The following is a 15,452-nucleotide window of genomic DNA, read 5'->3' as shown; positions in this document are numbered from 1 at the left end:
GGGCGGCCGCCAATACGCCATCGGAATATCAGATAACATATTTGGTTAAAGTAAACCTTCTTTACGTGCATAATTAGAGAAGACGCGGATCTGTATCATTCTTCCAATATTTTAGTTTGAATTTTTCACATAGCCTAACTAGGATAAATATTTTAGCCTATTTAAGATAAAAAGCCTAATTAGGATAATTATTTATCCTAGTTTGCAATAGCCCTTGACTGTTGAGACGTTGTTTAAAAACAGGGATGATGAAATGGCTTCTAAAGATCTTTGTAAAAGACTCCGTCAAAAATATTTGGATGTTTTGCTATATATAGGACCATGGAAAATTTTATACATGCATAACAAATTCTATGCAATTATTATCTTCTTTATTTTTAGAGATAAGGAAAAGAAGGCTGACAAAGTGGACAAAGAAATCCCACCCTTCCGTCTGTGTTTAGAAAATCTCCTTCGCAATTTACAAAGGTACTGGTATACATTTGACAGTACAGGTTTTAATAAATGCAAAATCTTCTGGATCTTGTGAGAATGGTTTTTTGTAAATATTTTGTGAACTTTGTATATATAGTAAACCAGAACATCACCTCTACTCTTGATTGAGAGAATTTTTAAAGTGTACGATTTCACCCAACAGCTACCCATCCGAAAGTAGGAGAGGGTGCACTTTATTTTCTCTGGGTTGCTCCACTGACCAGGGATCAAAATAAATCATAAACCCACGAATTTGTTCACTTTAGACAAAGAACCCTCTTGCAGGCTAGGTAAGTAAGTCTGCGACCGCAGTCGGAGGCGACCCGAAGGCTCCTCTTTCGATAGCTACCTACCCGATGGTAGGGGATTGCGCCACTCTTTCTCCCTGGATTGCTCCACTTATCCTTGATCCACTTATCCTTGATCCAACTCTTAATTGCTGAGCATCAAGCAGAGAGTTATCAAGTACCATTTTGGGAATCTTTGGTATGACCCGGCTGGGGGTTGAACCCACAACCTTGCGAACCGTTGCCGGCACTACGGTCGCTTGCAGGCTAGAATCACTCAAAGCTTAAAGTATACACCATTAAATCTATAATTTGATTTTTGTTTTTCAGGAAAGATGTGTACAACATTTTTCAATTCCCCGTATCAGATGCCGTTGCGCCTGGTTATTCCAAAGTGATCAAAAAACCAATGGACTTCATGACCATGTCACAAAAAATCGAAAAAGATGAATACACTTCTATCGAAGAATTTCTCGCTGGGGGAGAAACCACTGCCACGCCGCTACTGACTTTAGCTCATCAGACAAAATCAGATTCCGACTGGATAGAACTCCGAGAAGCTCGAAATACTCTAAAAAGAAACGAAAAACACACCAAAAAAACTTTCTATCGTAAACTTTATTTGAAGATTTTCCTTAAAAAACAATCATCATAAGCGAGGGGCAAATCACTAAAATAAATCTCGTACACAATTTCATAAATCAAAAATAAATCAAAAATAAATCAAAAATAAAAAAGAAATCAGAAATAAATCAGAAATCAAAAATAAATCAAAAATAAATCATCAATTAAAAATAAATCAAAAATAAATCATAAATCAAAAATAAATCATAGATCTCGTACACCATTTTTTGAGTGATTTGCTCGATCATAAGCAAAGTTATCACCAAGAAACAAAGTTTGATGCTCAACATTTGGAGTTTAAGTTTTTCTTCCTTTTATCCTAATTAGGATATAGATTTTATCCTAGTTAGGATAATTTATCCTATTTAGGCTAAATACTGTAATCTGGCACCCGATGTAGAAATTTTCTTCCGACACGCTAAAGCTCTGTACCCTGAGTATCAGAGGTCAAGTTTTCAAAGAGAAAATTATTTATTCGCGCTGTGATACTCACGGTAAAAGCTCTGAAGGTCGAAAAAAAAAGAGCTTTAGCGTGGGCGGCCGCCAATACGCCATCGGAATATCTTAAAGTCACGGCTGCGTGATAAACTTTTCAACAATGGTTGCTGCAACGTCTGAGATAGAGCGTGTTCATATTTCTGAGCGGCTCCGTTCAAAACTTTTCCTCTAGCCTGCTATTCAGGTTCAGCCAATCATCTTTCAGAAGAATTTTAAATCAACCAATCACAGCACAGTAAATAAAAAGTTGTCCAACCGCCGCGAATTTTCAAGATGAGTACATTTATTTCGAACTTGATGATTGACTCGTATGGTTGGGACTTTGATCGATGAAGAACATTGCTTGATTTTCATATTAGTTTTCATAACTTAAAATTATAATTTTACAATGAGCTCCAACATTCTGAGGGAAAACAATGCTCTTACGAATAAGGTATATCTATCAATCTTTTTGTTTAATGACATTTCGACGATGATTCATTCATCCTCGTCCCTCTTAAATCTCAGAAGACTTAAAAAAAAATGCAAATGCACTGGTCGCTTAGGTGACCTCTAGGGGGTTATCCTGCTGTGTTGCAACAACAAGGGCTGTAGTATAGTGGTCATTGACTTTGGTTGCTGCACAGGCGACTGAGGTTCGATTCCCACTCGCAGCGGTTCACTTGGCAAGTGAATGAACCTTCGTCCGGGTCAGCCCATGCCATGTGAGAGGAATTGGGTTGTCAGTTCAAGGTGCTGGCTGACAAGGCGCTAATTGAAAGCGTCTATCGTTGCGCCCTTTGGATAGTAAAGGGGAAACTATAGACTGATTTAAGCCCATAGAACAAAAAATTACCACTTTAAAATGGTTGAAAACTAAAAATATGGCAAATTTGATGTTTTGTGACGTCATTTGGGCCGTAAATAAGGGGACCCGTCCATATTCATTTGACAACACAAAACATCAAATTGACGTTATCCTCTGAAACCCCCACCCCCACAGATAATGTCAAGCAATGTACTGATGTATACCAAAAGTTGTAGCCATTTTTCATCAAAGTTTTCCCGTTCCGTCACAAAGTCCATACTTGGTTGTACCGGTGCGTGTATGTGTTCTTTTAACTAATGACCTTTATTTAAAAAGAAATTAAAAGCTCCACTTGGCGCTAGGTCTGTGCCGTGCTTTAGGCGTACCACCTTCTTTGCCCACTTGTGCGATGTGGTTCGCTCGATCGCGCAAACAATGAAAATATGATGTAATGATATCATAGCGCGAACCAATGGGACTATGCGAGCAGCAAATTTTCATGTACTTCATATACGAATATGTTTTCGAAAGCTTATAAAGTATACCGTGAGAGGTCCTAAATCCGACACCACTGCCTAAATCCGATGGGGTCTTTCAAAGATACAAACTAAAATAAAAACAAACCTTTTGCTGTGACGCAACAAAGATACCAAAGTGTCAATTAAACTGAGAGATTTGATACTCTGAACCAATTGAACCAAATAACAATAATTGCTTCTTATAACAAAACATATTTTTTTATTGCAATATGCACGCACAACGTCATAAATAACAACAGTAGTAACAGCATCATAAAAAGTAATGAGATGTTTTGATTTTCCAAAGCACAAGAAAATATAAAAGAGGTCTGTGTACGAGCGTGCTCATTTTGAAACATTACGTAATCAAGCCTGTTTTTTTTTACTTTACACTGGCACTAGGCTTGATTGCGGGCCTTCCGTAAATAAACATCCGGACTTATGAGTGGTAAAGAGGGCGTTGATAGTTGGCGCCTCATTGATTCGATGTTTGTTATTCAAATTAAGTGCTACCGCATCCGCCCTTTTGATGGAAACCAGTCCAAGTTTTTTCGTATTTTTCCCACACAAGTCACTTTTATTACAAAACTGTTATCGTTTTAAACATGAGCAACTGATCCAGAATAAAAGGTAATCATTTTTACAACTCACACTTTTTAATTACATTAATTGACATCTTGACATTGCCCGTATGGACAACAATCGAATTGTTAAGCAACTTTTTTACGGTGAGCTAGTTCTAGGCAGCAGACCGATTGGGCGTCCACGCTTGAGGTACAAAGATAACATAAAAGCTCTACTTAAGACTGGTGACATCCTTCACTCCTGGAATTATTCAGTTTCAGACCGATCCGGTTGCAGACGTAATGTGCCATCTGTCTGTGAAAAATTGAATGTAAAACGTGTGGATATTTATGAAAGAAGAAAAGAAAGAATAAAAAGATAATATATTTTTTCTTAGTTCTCTTGTATTTTTAACTGTATTTTACTCAAATATCGAGTTTAGGCGTATTATTATTATATGACATTACAGCTATCTTTTTAGATCTTTTGTTTCAATTTTTTATCGTTCAACTTGGAGAGGGAATGTTTGTAAACATAGAATTTTTTTTCATAACAGTTATTTGGGGGGTCGTAATTAGGCAGTGGTGTCAGATTTAGGACTTCTCACGGTAGTGTGGTTGGTGGTTACAAATATCCGCGATTTTCATAAAAAGGTATACCTTTGATTTCTTATAACGTCGAACCTAACTTTTGAAACCCCCCACCCCCTCATAACGTCAATTTGACGTTTTGCGTTGTCAAATGAATATGGACGGCTCCCCTAATGACGTCATCGAAAGTGTAATAAACTTTTCACTTGACTGAAACTATTTCTTCATTGACAAAATAGATTCTCTTGATGATTTCCGATCCAATGAGGGGTCAATCATTGTTTAAATCCTTTTCAAACTTGAGATATTGTATTTTTCCGTTTTTGATGACGTCATCGGACCCAAAAAGCCTAAATGTTTTGCATAGTTTCCAACTAAATCCAACCACAGCTCTTTCGTTCCTGTATTTTTGCATATGATCTAAGATGGAGGATGGAAAAGCTTAAAGGTCTAAACTAAAGAATTGTTGTTTTCATCAACCTGACTGGGCTCTAAAAGAAAGTGCTGAATCAAAAGATTATCAGTCCTGCTCACTGTGCAATTTTAAGCTCAATTTTTTTGTTAAAAGAATTGCCGTATACCTTAACTTGGTCTAATGTCAACATCCCTCCTCTAATTTTGACACCCATTCTATCAGCTGAAATTGATAGAAAGGCTGAAACTGTTTTTCTTTGCTTAGTGGTCAGAGAGGAATAATCCTTTTTCAATCAGTGATTCAAACTTTCATATTATTCCTGTCTCTAAAGAAAAGAAGGGTGTCAGAATAAGACAAGGGATGTCTATATTAGACCAACTTACGGTATTGAACAGAAGAAAATAGTCAAAAATCAATGAAATTTACCATTAAACTTAAATTGCAATAGATGGCAAGTTGGTGGGCTTACAAAGTTATAAAATATTAATGCAGCTTTCATGAGCTAAATCTTGGTACCGGGTGTTTCAGAAAAAAAAGTGTACAAGTTTGTTGTTAGTTTGTGAGAAAACTAAAAGTGTTATTCCTTAAAAGAGAAGAAATTTTGGCGAATGAACCCATTCGCCAATTTTGGTGCAGTTCAGCAGAATTAATTTTGGTGATTTGATAAAATTTCTAGATTTGGCGCGAATTAATTTTGGCGAGCAACCCATTTTTTATCAATATTTTAGCTTTAAAAAAAAGGGGAAAAGGGTTTTTAGGAGAAATAGAGACTAAATTGAAAGAAAATTAAATTTGGCAAGAGTTTATTTTGGCAAATGACCTATAAATTTCTTTCCGCGAGGTAAATCCAAACTTTTTGCTATTAGAAGTGGGGAAAGACTAACTTGAATTTTGAGCTGTATAGGGGTAAAAGGACACAACAGAAAGGGTGTCACCTCAAGGCTTAGTCAGATAAATAAAAGCTACTTTAGGCGTACAAACTTTTGCGAGGACAAAAAATCGCAAAATTCACAACATTTACTAAAGTACTTCTTTACGCTAACGATAACTTCCTAGAAAAATAAAAGAGTAAATTTATTACCAAACCCCTTAAAAGCCTACCATAACACTAAGGGTTGTTGACTGTTGTAGATTTTTTATTTTCACATATCATGTGTGACCATACAATTAATTCTTCAATAAGGGACATGAAATTCTTGCAAGCAACAAGCTTATCTTTTGTATTTGCCAGGCAATTAGCAGACAAATTGCTGGCTGACATAACTTAAAAAGTGCCGGCAAAAAACAGAACTTTTTTACTTTGATGGCAGCTAATTACCAGATTTTTTCTTTGCAGATTGCCCGCAAAATTCTCCCCTTCGGCCAAATCATTTTCTAAAAAACACAAATGCTGCTTGACAACTGTCGTCTGGCTTAATGCTGTAAATGATAGATTGCCAGACTCTTAAACCTTCTAACCTTAAACACCATTTGATATATGTTTAATGTGATTCTTTTCAAGGTACCCTGTTCTGCACCATTGAAAAAAGAAATCAAAGATATTCCTTTGTCATCCAAAGTTTCTACAGATAAAGAAAATGATAAAAAGTAAGTGTGATGAACCGTGAAAAATTTGAAATATCTGGCCATTTTTCTCATTATTGTTACTTTTAAATTAGTGCTAAAGTAAAATCTCTTGCATAGGAAATAGGCAACTCATTTTCTATCTAAAACATGTGACCTGCATGATTTCACACAAACACAGAGCCTGAACCGTCAAAAAAAATCTCCCAAAAATCTATTTCCAGATTTTCTTTAAATGTGTCACATGAAAACAACTGAAGTAATAAGTTCGATCTGCCGTTCCAAATACAGCACACATCTTATTTTTTAAGGCCTCACTTTATTTGCTTATGGAAAATGTTCAAATGTTCAGCTGTTTCATAAAGTTTGCCAAATAAGAATTTTTTTCAAATCATCAAAACATTTCATGTCATCCCCAGCACACATTAGACCTGTATCAGCATGCATCATGATGCTTTTTGTACCTTAGGAGTTGGAGTTTAAAAGACTTTGATGTTGGCAAACCACTTGGAAAAGGTTAGTTTTCGCTGCTTTTTTTCCTCCAACAGACATGACATCCTACAAGTGGTTGCTGTATTCTGTACATAAAATGAAATAATCAACTGATTGAGGATTATTATTTTTTATGCCATAATTATACTCTAGTTTTAGGGGGCCAACCCTTAGGTCATCTATGTCATCTTTTGTGGGATGTAACCCCATTTGATTGTTTGAAAGTAGATAGGATCATGGTTAAAATAAGGGGGAGCAAAAAAATTGCCTTTTAAAAAAGGAGGGGATTTTTGTAATTTTTTTAAAATAAGGGGCGATTCTTTATCAAGGGCTGCAAGAATCTATTAAAACAAGAAAAAAGTGGGGATGGCATTGATATCAAACCAATCGTTGTACTTCGCTATTGTCAAACTCTAAAGAGAAAATCTGAGGGGGGGACTCCTTTTTTTTTGTTTTAAGGGGGGAAATTCTAACAAGGGGTGCTGCTGGGTGCTGGTTAATTTTTGTTTGATTTAAGGGGGGAGTTTTCTTTAAGGGCAAAATTCCATTTTAAGGGGGGGGGGACTGAAAAAGTAGGCAGAAACCATGTAGGATTTTTTATGAGATGGAGCCTGGGAATAAGGCCTAGCAAAAGTTTTTATTGCCAAAAAACTGAAATTACAAAACTCCTAACCCCTAAAATAGGTAAAAAATTGACAACTTTAAAAAAATGAGTGATATAACCGGATAGAGCATGAAATTCGTAGCATCAAGGTCTTTTACTCACAAACTTTTATAATTTCTTCTTCTTTAGGAAAATTTGGCAGTGTATATTTAGCCCGAGAAAAAAGAAGTCATTTCATAGTAGCATTAAAGGTTTGTTTTACTGAATTCCAACTCAACATTTTTGACTTTCATACTTGGGGTTCATAGTTCGCACCCCCCCCCCCTTTATGAAGGGGGGGGGTAGCGATGTTCAGAAATCTCAGAAAGGGGGGGGGGTAAGAGAATTTTTTCTAGAAAGGGGGAATTTTCAGAAAGGGGGGGGGGGTTCATCTAGAAAGGGGGGGGGGTAAGATGTCAGTGGTATGTTTTTTTTGTGTTTTCCCAAATTAGAAGTTTTATTTTTAATTTACAATGCAACGTCTAATGTAACGTTTAATTTACAATGCAATTATTTGCTAGTGTTAAAAGTTCTTCCGTCTCAGACGGATTTCCGTCTCAGAGAAATATATAGAGAGACTTTTCCGTCTCAAAATCCTGCATAATTCACCAAAATTTCAAAAATGTGTGTTAATTTGCTGTGTAAAATCCATTTTCCGTCTCAGACGAAAATATTGCTTTGATCACTGTTATTTACACTGAATGTTCTTGCTTTTTCACTGGTAGAATTATGGTAGGATTTTAAAATTTTGAGGGGGGTAGCATCAAATTTTAAAAGGGGGAAGAACCTAGGGTAGGGGGGGGTAGCTCTAGGGTAGGGGGGGTAGTGACCCCCTTCCGAACTATGGGGTTCATTGAAATTGTCAATATTGTTCCAACCTAAAAAGTTTACATTTTCATTTTTACCAGGTGATCAATAGACAAAATCATAATTTATTTTGTACATTTGATTGGAATAGATCTAACATTTAAACCTTTACTTTTGTTTATTTGAAGCAAGGTGACCATTTCAATAATATCCTTTTATTCACATCTATGTATTTTCATTTATTGTAATTTCAAATTGAGGATTAAATGTCATATGGCACCAGTTAAAACAGTCAATATTTTTATACTCAGGTTTTATTCAAATCTCAATTGTTGAAATCTTGCGTGGAACATCAATTACGACGAGAAATAGAAATCCAATCTCACTTGAAGTAAGTATTGTTTCAAATCCTCACCCCTTTGTAAAATAAAGTTGGTTATCCCAAGAGAATGTTCAATTGGACAGCCTCTATGGGTGCAATCTAGATGCTCCCAGTTCTCTGGTATCCAGTCAAAAAGTAGCAAGACATACGTCTTTTCCCAGGAATGATATAATAATGATTTGCTTGATTCTATGAAAAAGATTTCTTATCTGAGCGTGGGCTGATGTCCACCCCTTATAAAAGCTAACAATTAAGAGATGGAAATGACTAAAAGCTGTATCATAGTCAGACTCGACCATTTAGGAACAATTGTGGAGAAACGGAAAATTTTAACTTTATTTAAGGACACTATAGTGCTTCAAAAAAACAGCCCCTCCCCCCCTGGATCAATAATTAATAGCACCACCTGTAAATTACAATTTGGAATTCTCTTATATTTTTTTAACGAATCTTGATTTTTTGCTCTCAATTTTAGACATCCTAATATTTTACGATTGTATGGTTATTTCTATGACGAAAAACGAGTATTTCTTATTCTGGAATATGCACCACAAGGTGAACTGTACAAAAAGTTAACGAAAGAAGAACGGTTTGGGCAAAGCAAAGCTGCTACAGTGAGTGACTTTTTCAATGTTCAGTTTCGTTTTAAAGAAGGATTTCTGGGTGTTCTTTTTGATTTGCCGTTACATTTTGTATTTTTCCAAAGCACTAGTTGGTTGACTGCGAAGCAACAACTCAGTTCTCGCTTATGAGAGGTGAAAAGGGTAGACCCCAACCAAATCAAAATGTGAAGAAATGATGTCTTCAGAAAACCACCTATTGATATTTGTTTGTTATGATGATGTTGCTCTCTGCTCAAAAGAAATGTGTTCTTTTGGGTCTGATTTTCATTGAAGAAATTAGCGCAAGGGCCATCTGAACTTACAATGCCTTCATACCAAAGTTCTTATTGTTGTTATTTATTTTTTTAAGGGGGGGGGGTTAATTAAGGGTCCATATTTGACCTGGTATAAATCAGAGATACCTGTTAATCCAATTTAAGAACTTGACTTTCATTGGTTTGAAAGATCGAAAGTTTTGATATGAGTTCGAGGGGGGTCTTTTAAAAGAGTGGTGATGATGTTGCTCTCTGCCTAGAGGAAATGTGTTCTTTTTGGTCTGATTTTCATTGAAGAAATTAGCGCAAGGGCCATCTGAACTTACAATGCCTTCATACCAAAGTTCTTATTGTTGTTATTTATTTTTTTAGGGGGGGGGGGTTTAATTGAGGGTCCATATTTGACCTGGTATAAATCAGAGCTACCTGTTAATCCAATTTAAGAACTTGACTTTCATTGGTTGGAAAGATCGAAAGTTTTGATATGAGATCGAGGGGGGTCTTTAAAAAAGTGGTGATGATGTTGCTCTCTGCTCAGAAGAAATGTGTTCTTTTGGGTCTGATTTTCTTTGAAGAAATTAGCGCAAGGGCCATCTGAACTTACAATGCCTTCATACCAAAGTTCTTATTGTTGTTATTTATTCTTTAAAAGGGGGGGGGTCAATTAAGGGTCCATATTTGACCTGGTATAAATCAGAGATACCTGTTAATCCAATTTAAGAACTTGACTTTCATTGGTTGGAAAGATCGAAAGTTTTGATATGAGATCGAGGGGGGTCTTAAAAAGAGTGGTGATGATGTTGCTCTCTGCTCAAAAGAAATGTGTTCTTTTGGGTCTGATTTTCTTTGAAGAAATTAGCGCAAGGGCCATCTGAACTTACAATGCCTTCATAACAAAGTTCTTATTGTTGTTATTTGTTTTTTTAAGGGGAGGGGTTAATTAAGGGTCCATATTTGACCTGGTATAAATCAGAGATACCTGTTAATCCAATTTAAGAACTTGACTTTCATTGGTTGGAAAGATCGAAAGTTTTGATATGAGATCGAGGGGGGTCTTAAAAAGAGTGGTGATGATGTTGCTCTCTGCTCAAAAGAAATGTGTTCTTTTGGGTCTGATTTTCTTTGAAGAAATTAGCGCAAGGGCCATCTGAACTTACAATGCCTTCATACCAAAGTTCTTATTGTTGTTATTTATTCTTTAAAAGGGGGGGGGGTTAATTAAGGGTCCATATTTGACCTGGTATAAATCAGAGATACCTGTTAATCCAATTTAAGAACTTGACTTTCATTGGTTGGAAAGATCGAAAGTTTTGATATGAGATCGAGGGGGGTCTTAAAAAGAGTGGTGATGATGTTGCTCTCTGCTCAAAAGAAATGTGTTCTTTGGGTCTGATTTTCTTTGAAGAAATTAGCGCAAGGGCCATCTGAACTTACAATGCCTTCATAACAAAGTTCTTATTGTTGTTATTTGTTTTTTTTAAGGGGAGGGGTTAATTAAGGGTCCATATTTGACCTGGTATAAATCAGAGATACCTGTTAATCCAATTTAAGAACTTGACTTTCATTGGTTGGAAAGATAGAAAGTTTTGATATGAGATCGAGGGGGGTCTTTAAAAAAGTGGTGATGTTGCTCTCTGCCCAGAAGAAATGTGTTCTTTTGGGTCTGATTTCCATTGAAGAAATTAGCGCAAGGGCCATCTGAACTTACAACAATGTTGGATGTCTCATTACCAGTTGACAGACTAATTTATAAGAAAACTTTCATAGGGTTAATAACAGAATTATCACTTTCTTTTTATTTTTAGTATATTGCACAATTGGCCGATGCTTTAGAGTATTGTCATTCCAAGAAAGTCATTCATCGAGATATTAAACCAGAAAATTTACTGCTTGGAATGAACGTAAGATGAAACTTCCTACCTAATATGCGAACCCTTTATCAAATTCGGTAAAAATAAGCACAATGCTAAGCATACCTCCAAGCTGAAATACTAAAAATTTGTGCAGCTTTTCTAAAACGCTGGCCTTCTTAGGGTTACTTCTAAAGCTGGTTGAGCTTTCATAGACAAAAGATTTCCGATTTTCCAGTATGCTTATCAAAAAAGGGTGTACATTCATAAGTTAAACTCCATCGGAGCTCTTTTTTGATTTTGTAGACTTATAATTTACAGCTTACTCTATAACTGCACGGAAATGTCATGGTGTTATCAATTTAACTTTTTCTTTCTTTTGATAATTGAAACTCTCCCTAAAATATATTGCAATGAGAACTTTCAATTCGAACTTGGTTTTACGAATGATAATGACAATCCTTGCGACAATCTTATCAAAGTAAGAGTTGTGTTGCTGTTTAGACTCTTTGCGATAACTGTAAAGTCATTTATTTTTTTAGGGTGAATTAAAGATTTCTGATTTCGGATGGTCTGTACATGCGCCGTCATCAAGGTATGATATGATTATTGAATTTAAATCTAAATGCTAGAAGTTAAGTGTCCTATAAAATAAAACATGTACAATTAACATAGCCATCATTTTTCAAAATCTGGCATTTATGATCAACAATCAATCATGGTTAATCTTTTAATTCGTTAGGCGGACGACCTTATGTGGAACTCTCGACTATTTACCACCAGAGATGATCGATGGGAAAATGCATGACGAGAAGGTAATTGCTGTTCTTTATCATACGTGTTGAAATAGTTCACAATAGTTCAATGCTATCATAGTCCGTATAAAAAACCATGGTCTGGAAGCTTATTGTTTTAACTTTTTGTTAGCTTTTTTAATATCAAAAGATAGAAATCGATTTGCTCAGTTTTTAATCACGTTACCAAGTATTCCTCTTGGGATTGGTTTAAGATTTAATCACATGATCAAAAAGTGAGCAAAACAAACTAATTTCTCAACGCAAGTTCAAATAAGAAACAATGGAAAGAAACAAAAGGCTTCCAGACCGGGGTTTTATATACGGACTATGATGCTATCCAATTCATTGTTATCTTTAGGATATCAACCCCATGTTGTGAAAATGTTCAGCTCTATTTATTTTATTCCACAATTATTCCTGCTCTCTAATTATTAGAGTAGGCAAAAAGCGGGCACAAAGTTGGCAATTAAAATCAAAGCAAAAGTTTCCCCCTTGGAGCCCCATGTTACTTATTTCAAAACCGAGTGATTTTTTAAGTATTAACGTAGATATTGGATTTTGTTTTTCAGGTCGACCTTTGGAGTATTGGTGTGTTATGCTACGAGTTTTTGGTCGGCAAACCTCCATTCGAAACCGAAAGCCACGAGGAAACATACAAGCTCATTTCCTTGGTGAGTATAATCATAGTGTGAGCCCCCTTCAAACTTTTTAAAAAAGCTTTATAGGGTGATAAGACTTTACGAATTAATATATAGGGTATCAGATAATATATTTTGTATCACAAGTATCGAGTTTCATATTGAAATTGATATCATCTATCAAAATGGCAAAATAGTATCCCAGTGGCACTTTTTGCACCCTTTTACCTTAAAGATGCTAAAGTTTCTACAAATTTTAGGGTCATCAACTGCCATTAAAGTGTCAGCCTAAAAATTTTATAAATAAGGCGATGTGTGAATAGGAGGATAAAATATGAAAGGGCAGTTTAGACTCCTCTGTACAGTTATGATGATGGTTCCTTTCCAGAAAAGGGGCGTGTCTAATAGTTAAAAAAAAAGGTAAGACACCACACATTTCAAGTTAAATAGTGTAAAAGAAAATTCTCTTTTCTCTTTTTTTCTTCAGGTGAAATTCGATTACCCTTCGTACGTCTCAGCAGGTGCTAGAGATTTAATTAATAAGGTAATTTTGTGCGTTGTTTTCATCCCCTTATATACTATTAGTTTTGTCAGGTTTTCCTGTGGATCTTGATCTGGTTGATTGAGCGTCTTGATTCTTTGCGATGTTTTGTTGCAGTTTTTGTTCTAGTTCGCGTCGGCATTCGGCTATTGCCGACGTAAATTTGGCTATTGCCTACGTAAAAGTGCTTACTGTACTATAGAGCCCAGAATTTTTTGCCGACGCAAGTAAATCTGAATTAGAAAGGCTATGTTGTCATTGTCGTTGTCATTCAATTACCATATATAATTTCTTCTTCTTGACAATTTTCAGCTTCTGAAAAAGAAACCTGAAGATCGGTTGGCATTGAAAGAAGTTCTGAAACATCCCTGGATTCTGGAGAACGCGAAACTGAACAAGAAATCAGCTCCTATCAGCAATGTCAATCCGCGTGGATCATCCAGCGCTTCCTCTTCCAGCAAGTAAAAAAGACTATTGGTTAATTTCATTTTGAGGAAAAGATTGATTGTCCACTGTCATTTACGGTACTTAATGAGTAGGCTCTCGAACACGGTCTCTCTGGATAGAAGAAGGACTTGCTATTAATACAAGCAATTTTACTGTATCTTTTCAAATTGTTTTGAATGGGACTTCTCAGGATGAAACGATGGGAAGAATTTTGGTGGTCGTAGTGAATAAAACAATCACTGTAAATACATCATTGTACTGTGGATTTCGAAAATAAATATTTGTTATACATTTTGATGAAAGAAAAACATTTCAATTATTACTATTATTGATTTTGTTACATATTGTCAACAGCTGACAATAACTTTTTTTTATTTTACTTGTACATATTATTTTATTGAAATGTAAGAAGATGTCTTACTCTTTTACTATTCATCGCAATCAATTTATTTTGTTTGACCTTTGGAAACAATAGATATACCCATAGAATGCACCCACCGCCCTGAGCTTAGGGGGGGGTAAACCATTTTTGCTTGATTGGGGGCTGTATTTTGCTAGCTTTCTAGGGGGGAGCTGGGGAACTGGGTGTTGATTAATAGAATTGGGGGTAGAGCCATGGCGTTCTAGATTTAGAACGATAAATTACAAATTTTTTAAACTATGTTAAAAAATCTATGCTGTGGGGAAGGTTTTGACCTCTCTTTAAAAAAATAATGAGAATTTGCGTGCAAAATTTCTTCGATATTTTCCTTTGTGAAGTTGGGGGCTACGTTTTTAAAATTTAGTCGGGGGCTATTTTCCAAAGAGGGAGGGGTTTTTTTTGAACAATGCTGGGGGCTGGATCCCACTGCATTCTATGTAGACTTAACTGCACTGGTTTATATTGCGTCTTTAGTCACCCATTTTGGGATAAAATTGATCGATGCTGTTTTACCAGGGGTTTTTTTACCTCCTAGCTGGAAAAATATAACTGTTCTGAAGTAAAAATTTATCGCCTGGAAAACGAAGAACTGTTCTTAATTTCGTGGAAATCCTTCCAGCTGGCAAATCAGAACAGATATTTGCAAATTTTAGGTCGGTGGCTGCTTCTGGTTCTTCTTGAATAGAATCGTTGTCTGTCCTCATTACTATGAAAATATTCATAAAAAAAGCAAAAGCTCAGGTAACACTTGACGCTCTGCTTTACAGTCGAGACATGCTTTTCTGACCATGGTGAATGTGAATGAATATGCCTGTCCAATTTTTCAGTCTCTTTGTAATTACCCCAAGCATGATTAGACATCATACTTTTTAGAGCAAGAATAATCTAGATAGACATGCTGTCTGATGCATCGGAATGGGTCGTAAAAGACGTAAAGAGAGCCGATGACATCCAATAAGCAAAACTTGGTGAAATATTCACAAATCATAGCCCCTCTCTTCCCCCGAGTGTTCCCGTTTCAAAAACTTTGAGAATGGGCTATTACATTTTTTAAACCATACAAGGGTTGATTTTCCATGGGGTTTTTGTTCAATTTTTAGATTTTAAAAGGGGGGTTGGTTATTGAAAAGGCTTATTCCAGTTTTTTATTCAAAATTTCCAGGGGGGTTAGTGAAAAAAGTTCGTCATAACACCCCCTGTACAATTTTTTTTTGGAATAGCCCAATTTTATATCAGC

The 15,452-nt window shown here is 35.8% G+C and overlaps 1 protein-coding gene across 2 annotated transcripts; it reads left to right on the top strand.

The window, feature by feature from the left end:
* Positions 1-2,155: 2,155 nt before the first annotated feature.
* On the top strand, positions 2,156-14,222 carry LOC136815523 (aurora kinase A-A-like). 2 transcript variants are annotated; one of them, XM_067071979.1, is made up of 12 exons: positions 2,156-2,316; positions 6,259-6,344; positions 6,790-6,836; positions 7,606-7,667; positions 8,574-8,653; positions 9,120-9,258; positions 11,327-11,422; positions 11,914-11,966; positions 12,114-12,186; positions 12,738-12,839; positions 13,294-13,350; positions 13,660-14,222. In XM_067071979.1, exons 1-12 carry the CDS (start codon positions 2,272-2,274, stop codon positions 13,810-13,812), a joined length of 993 nt encoding a protein of 330 aa, XP_066928080.1. In that variant the 5' UTR covers positions 2,156-2,271; the 3' UTR covers positions 13,813-14,222. The 2 variants fall into 2 exon arrangements, with proteins under 2 accessions (XP_066928080.1, XP_066928081.1); XM_067071980.1 differs by lacking the exon at positions 6,259-6,344 and having other exon boundaries at positions 2,210-2,316.
* Positions 14,223-15,452: the final 1,230 nt, after the last annotated feature.

The sequence above is a fragment of the Clytia hemisphaerica genome, unplaced genomic scaffold (genome assembly GCF_902728285.1).
Source record: "Clytia hemisphaerica strain Z4C2 unplaced genomic scaffold, Clytia hemisphaerica genome assembly, whole genome shotgun sequence".
Lineage (NCBI taxonomy): Eukaryota > Metazoa > Cnidaria > Hydrozoa > Leptothecata > Clytiidae > Clytia > Clytia hemisphaerica.
The sequence above is the reverse complement of the archived record's forward strand: the minus strand, read 5'-3'. Positions and strand labels throughout refer to the sequence as shown.

Excerpts from the sequence above, each read along its gene's own strand:
- LOC136815523 (XM_067071979.1), top strand. The coding sequence starts at position 2,272 with ATGAGCTCCAACATTCTGAGGGAAAACAATGCTCTTACGAATAAG. Across the intron at positions 11,967-12,113 it reads GTACATGCGCCGTCATCAAG|GCGGACGACCTTATGTGGAA; the intron begins GTATGATATGAT and ends TTAATTCGTTAG. Across the intron at positions 12,187-12,737 it reads GGAAAATGCATGACGAGAAG|GTCGACCTTTGGAGTATTGG; the intron begins GTAATTGCTGTT and ends TTTGTTTTTCAG.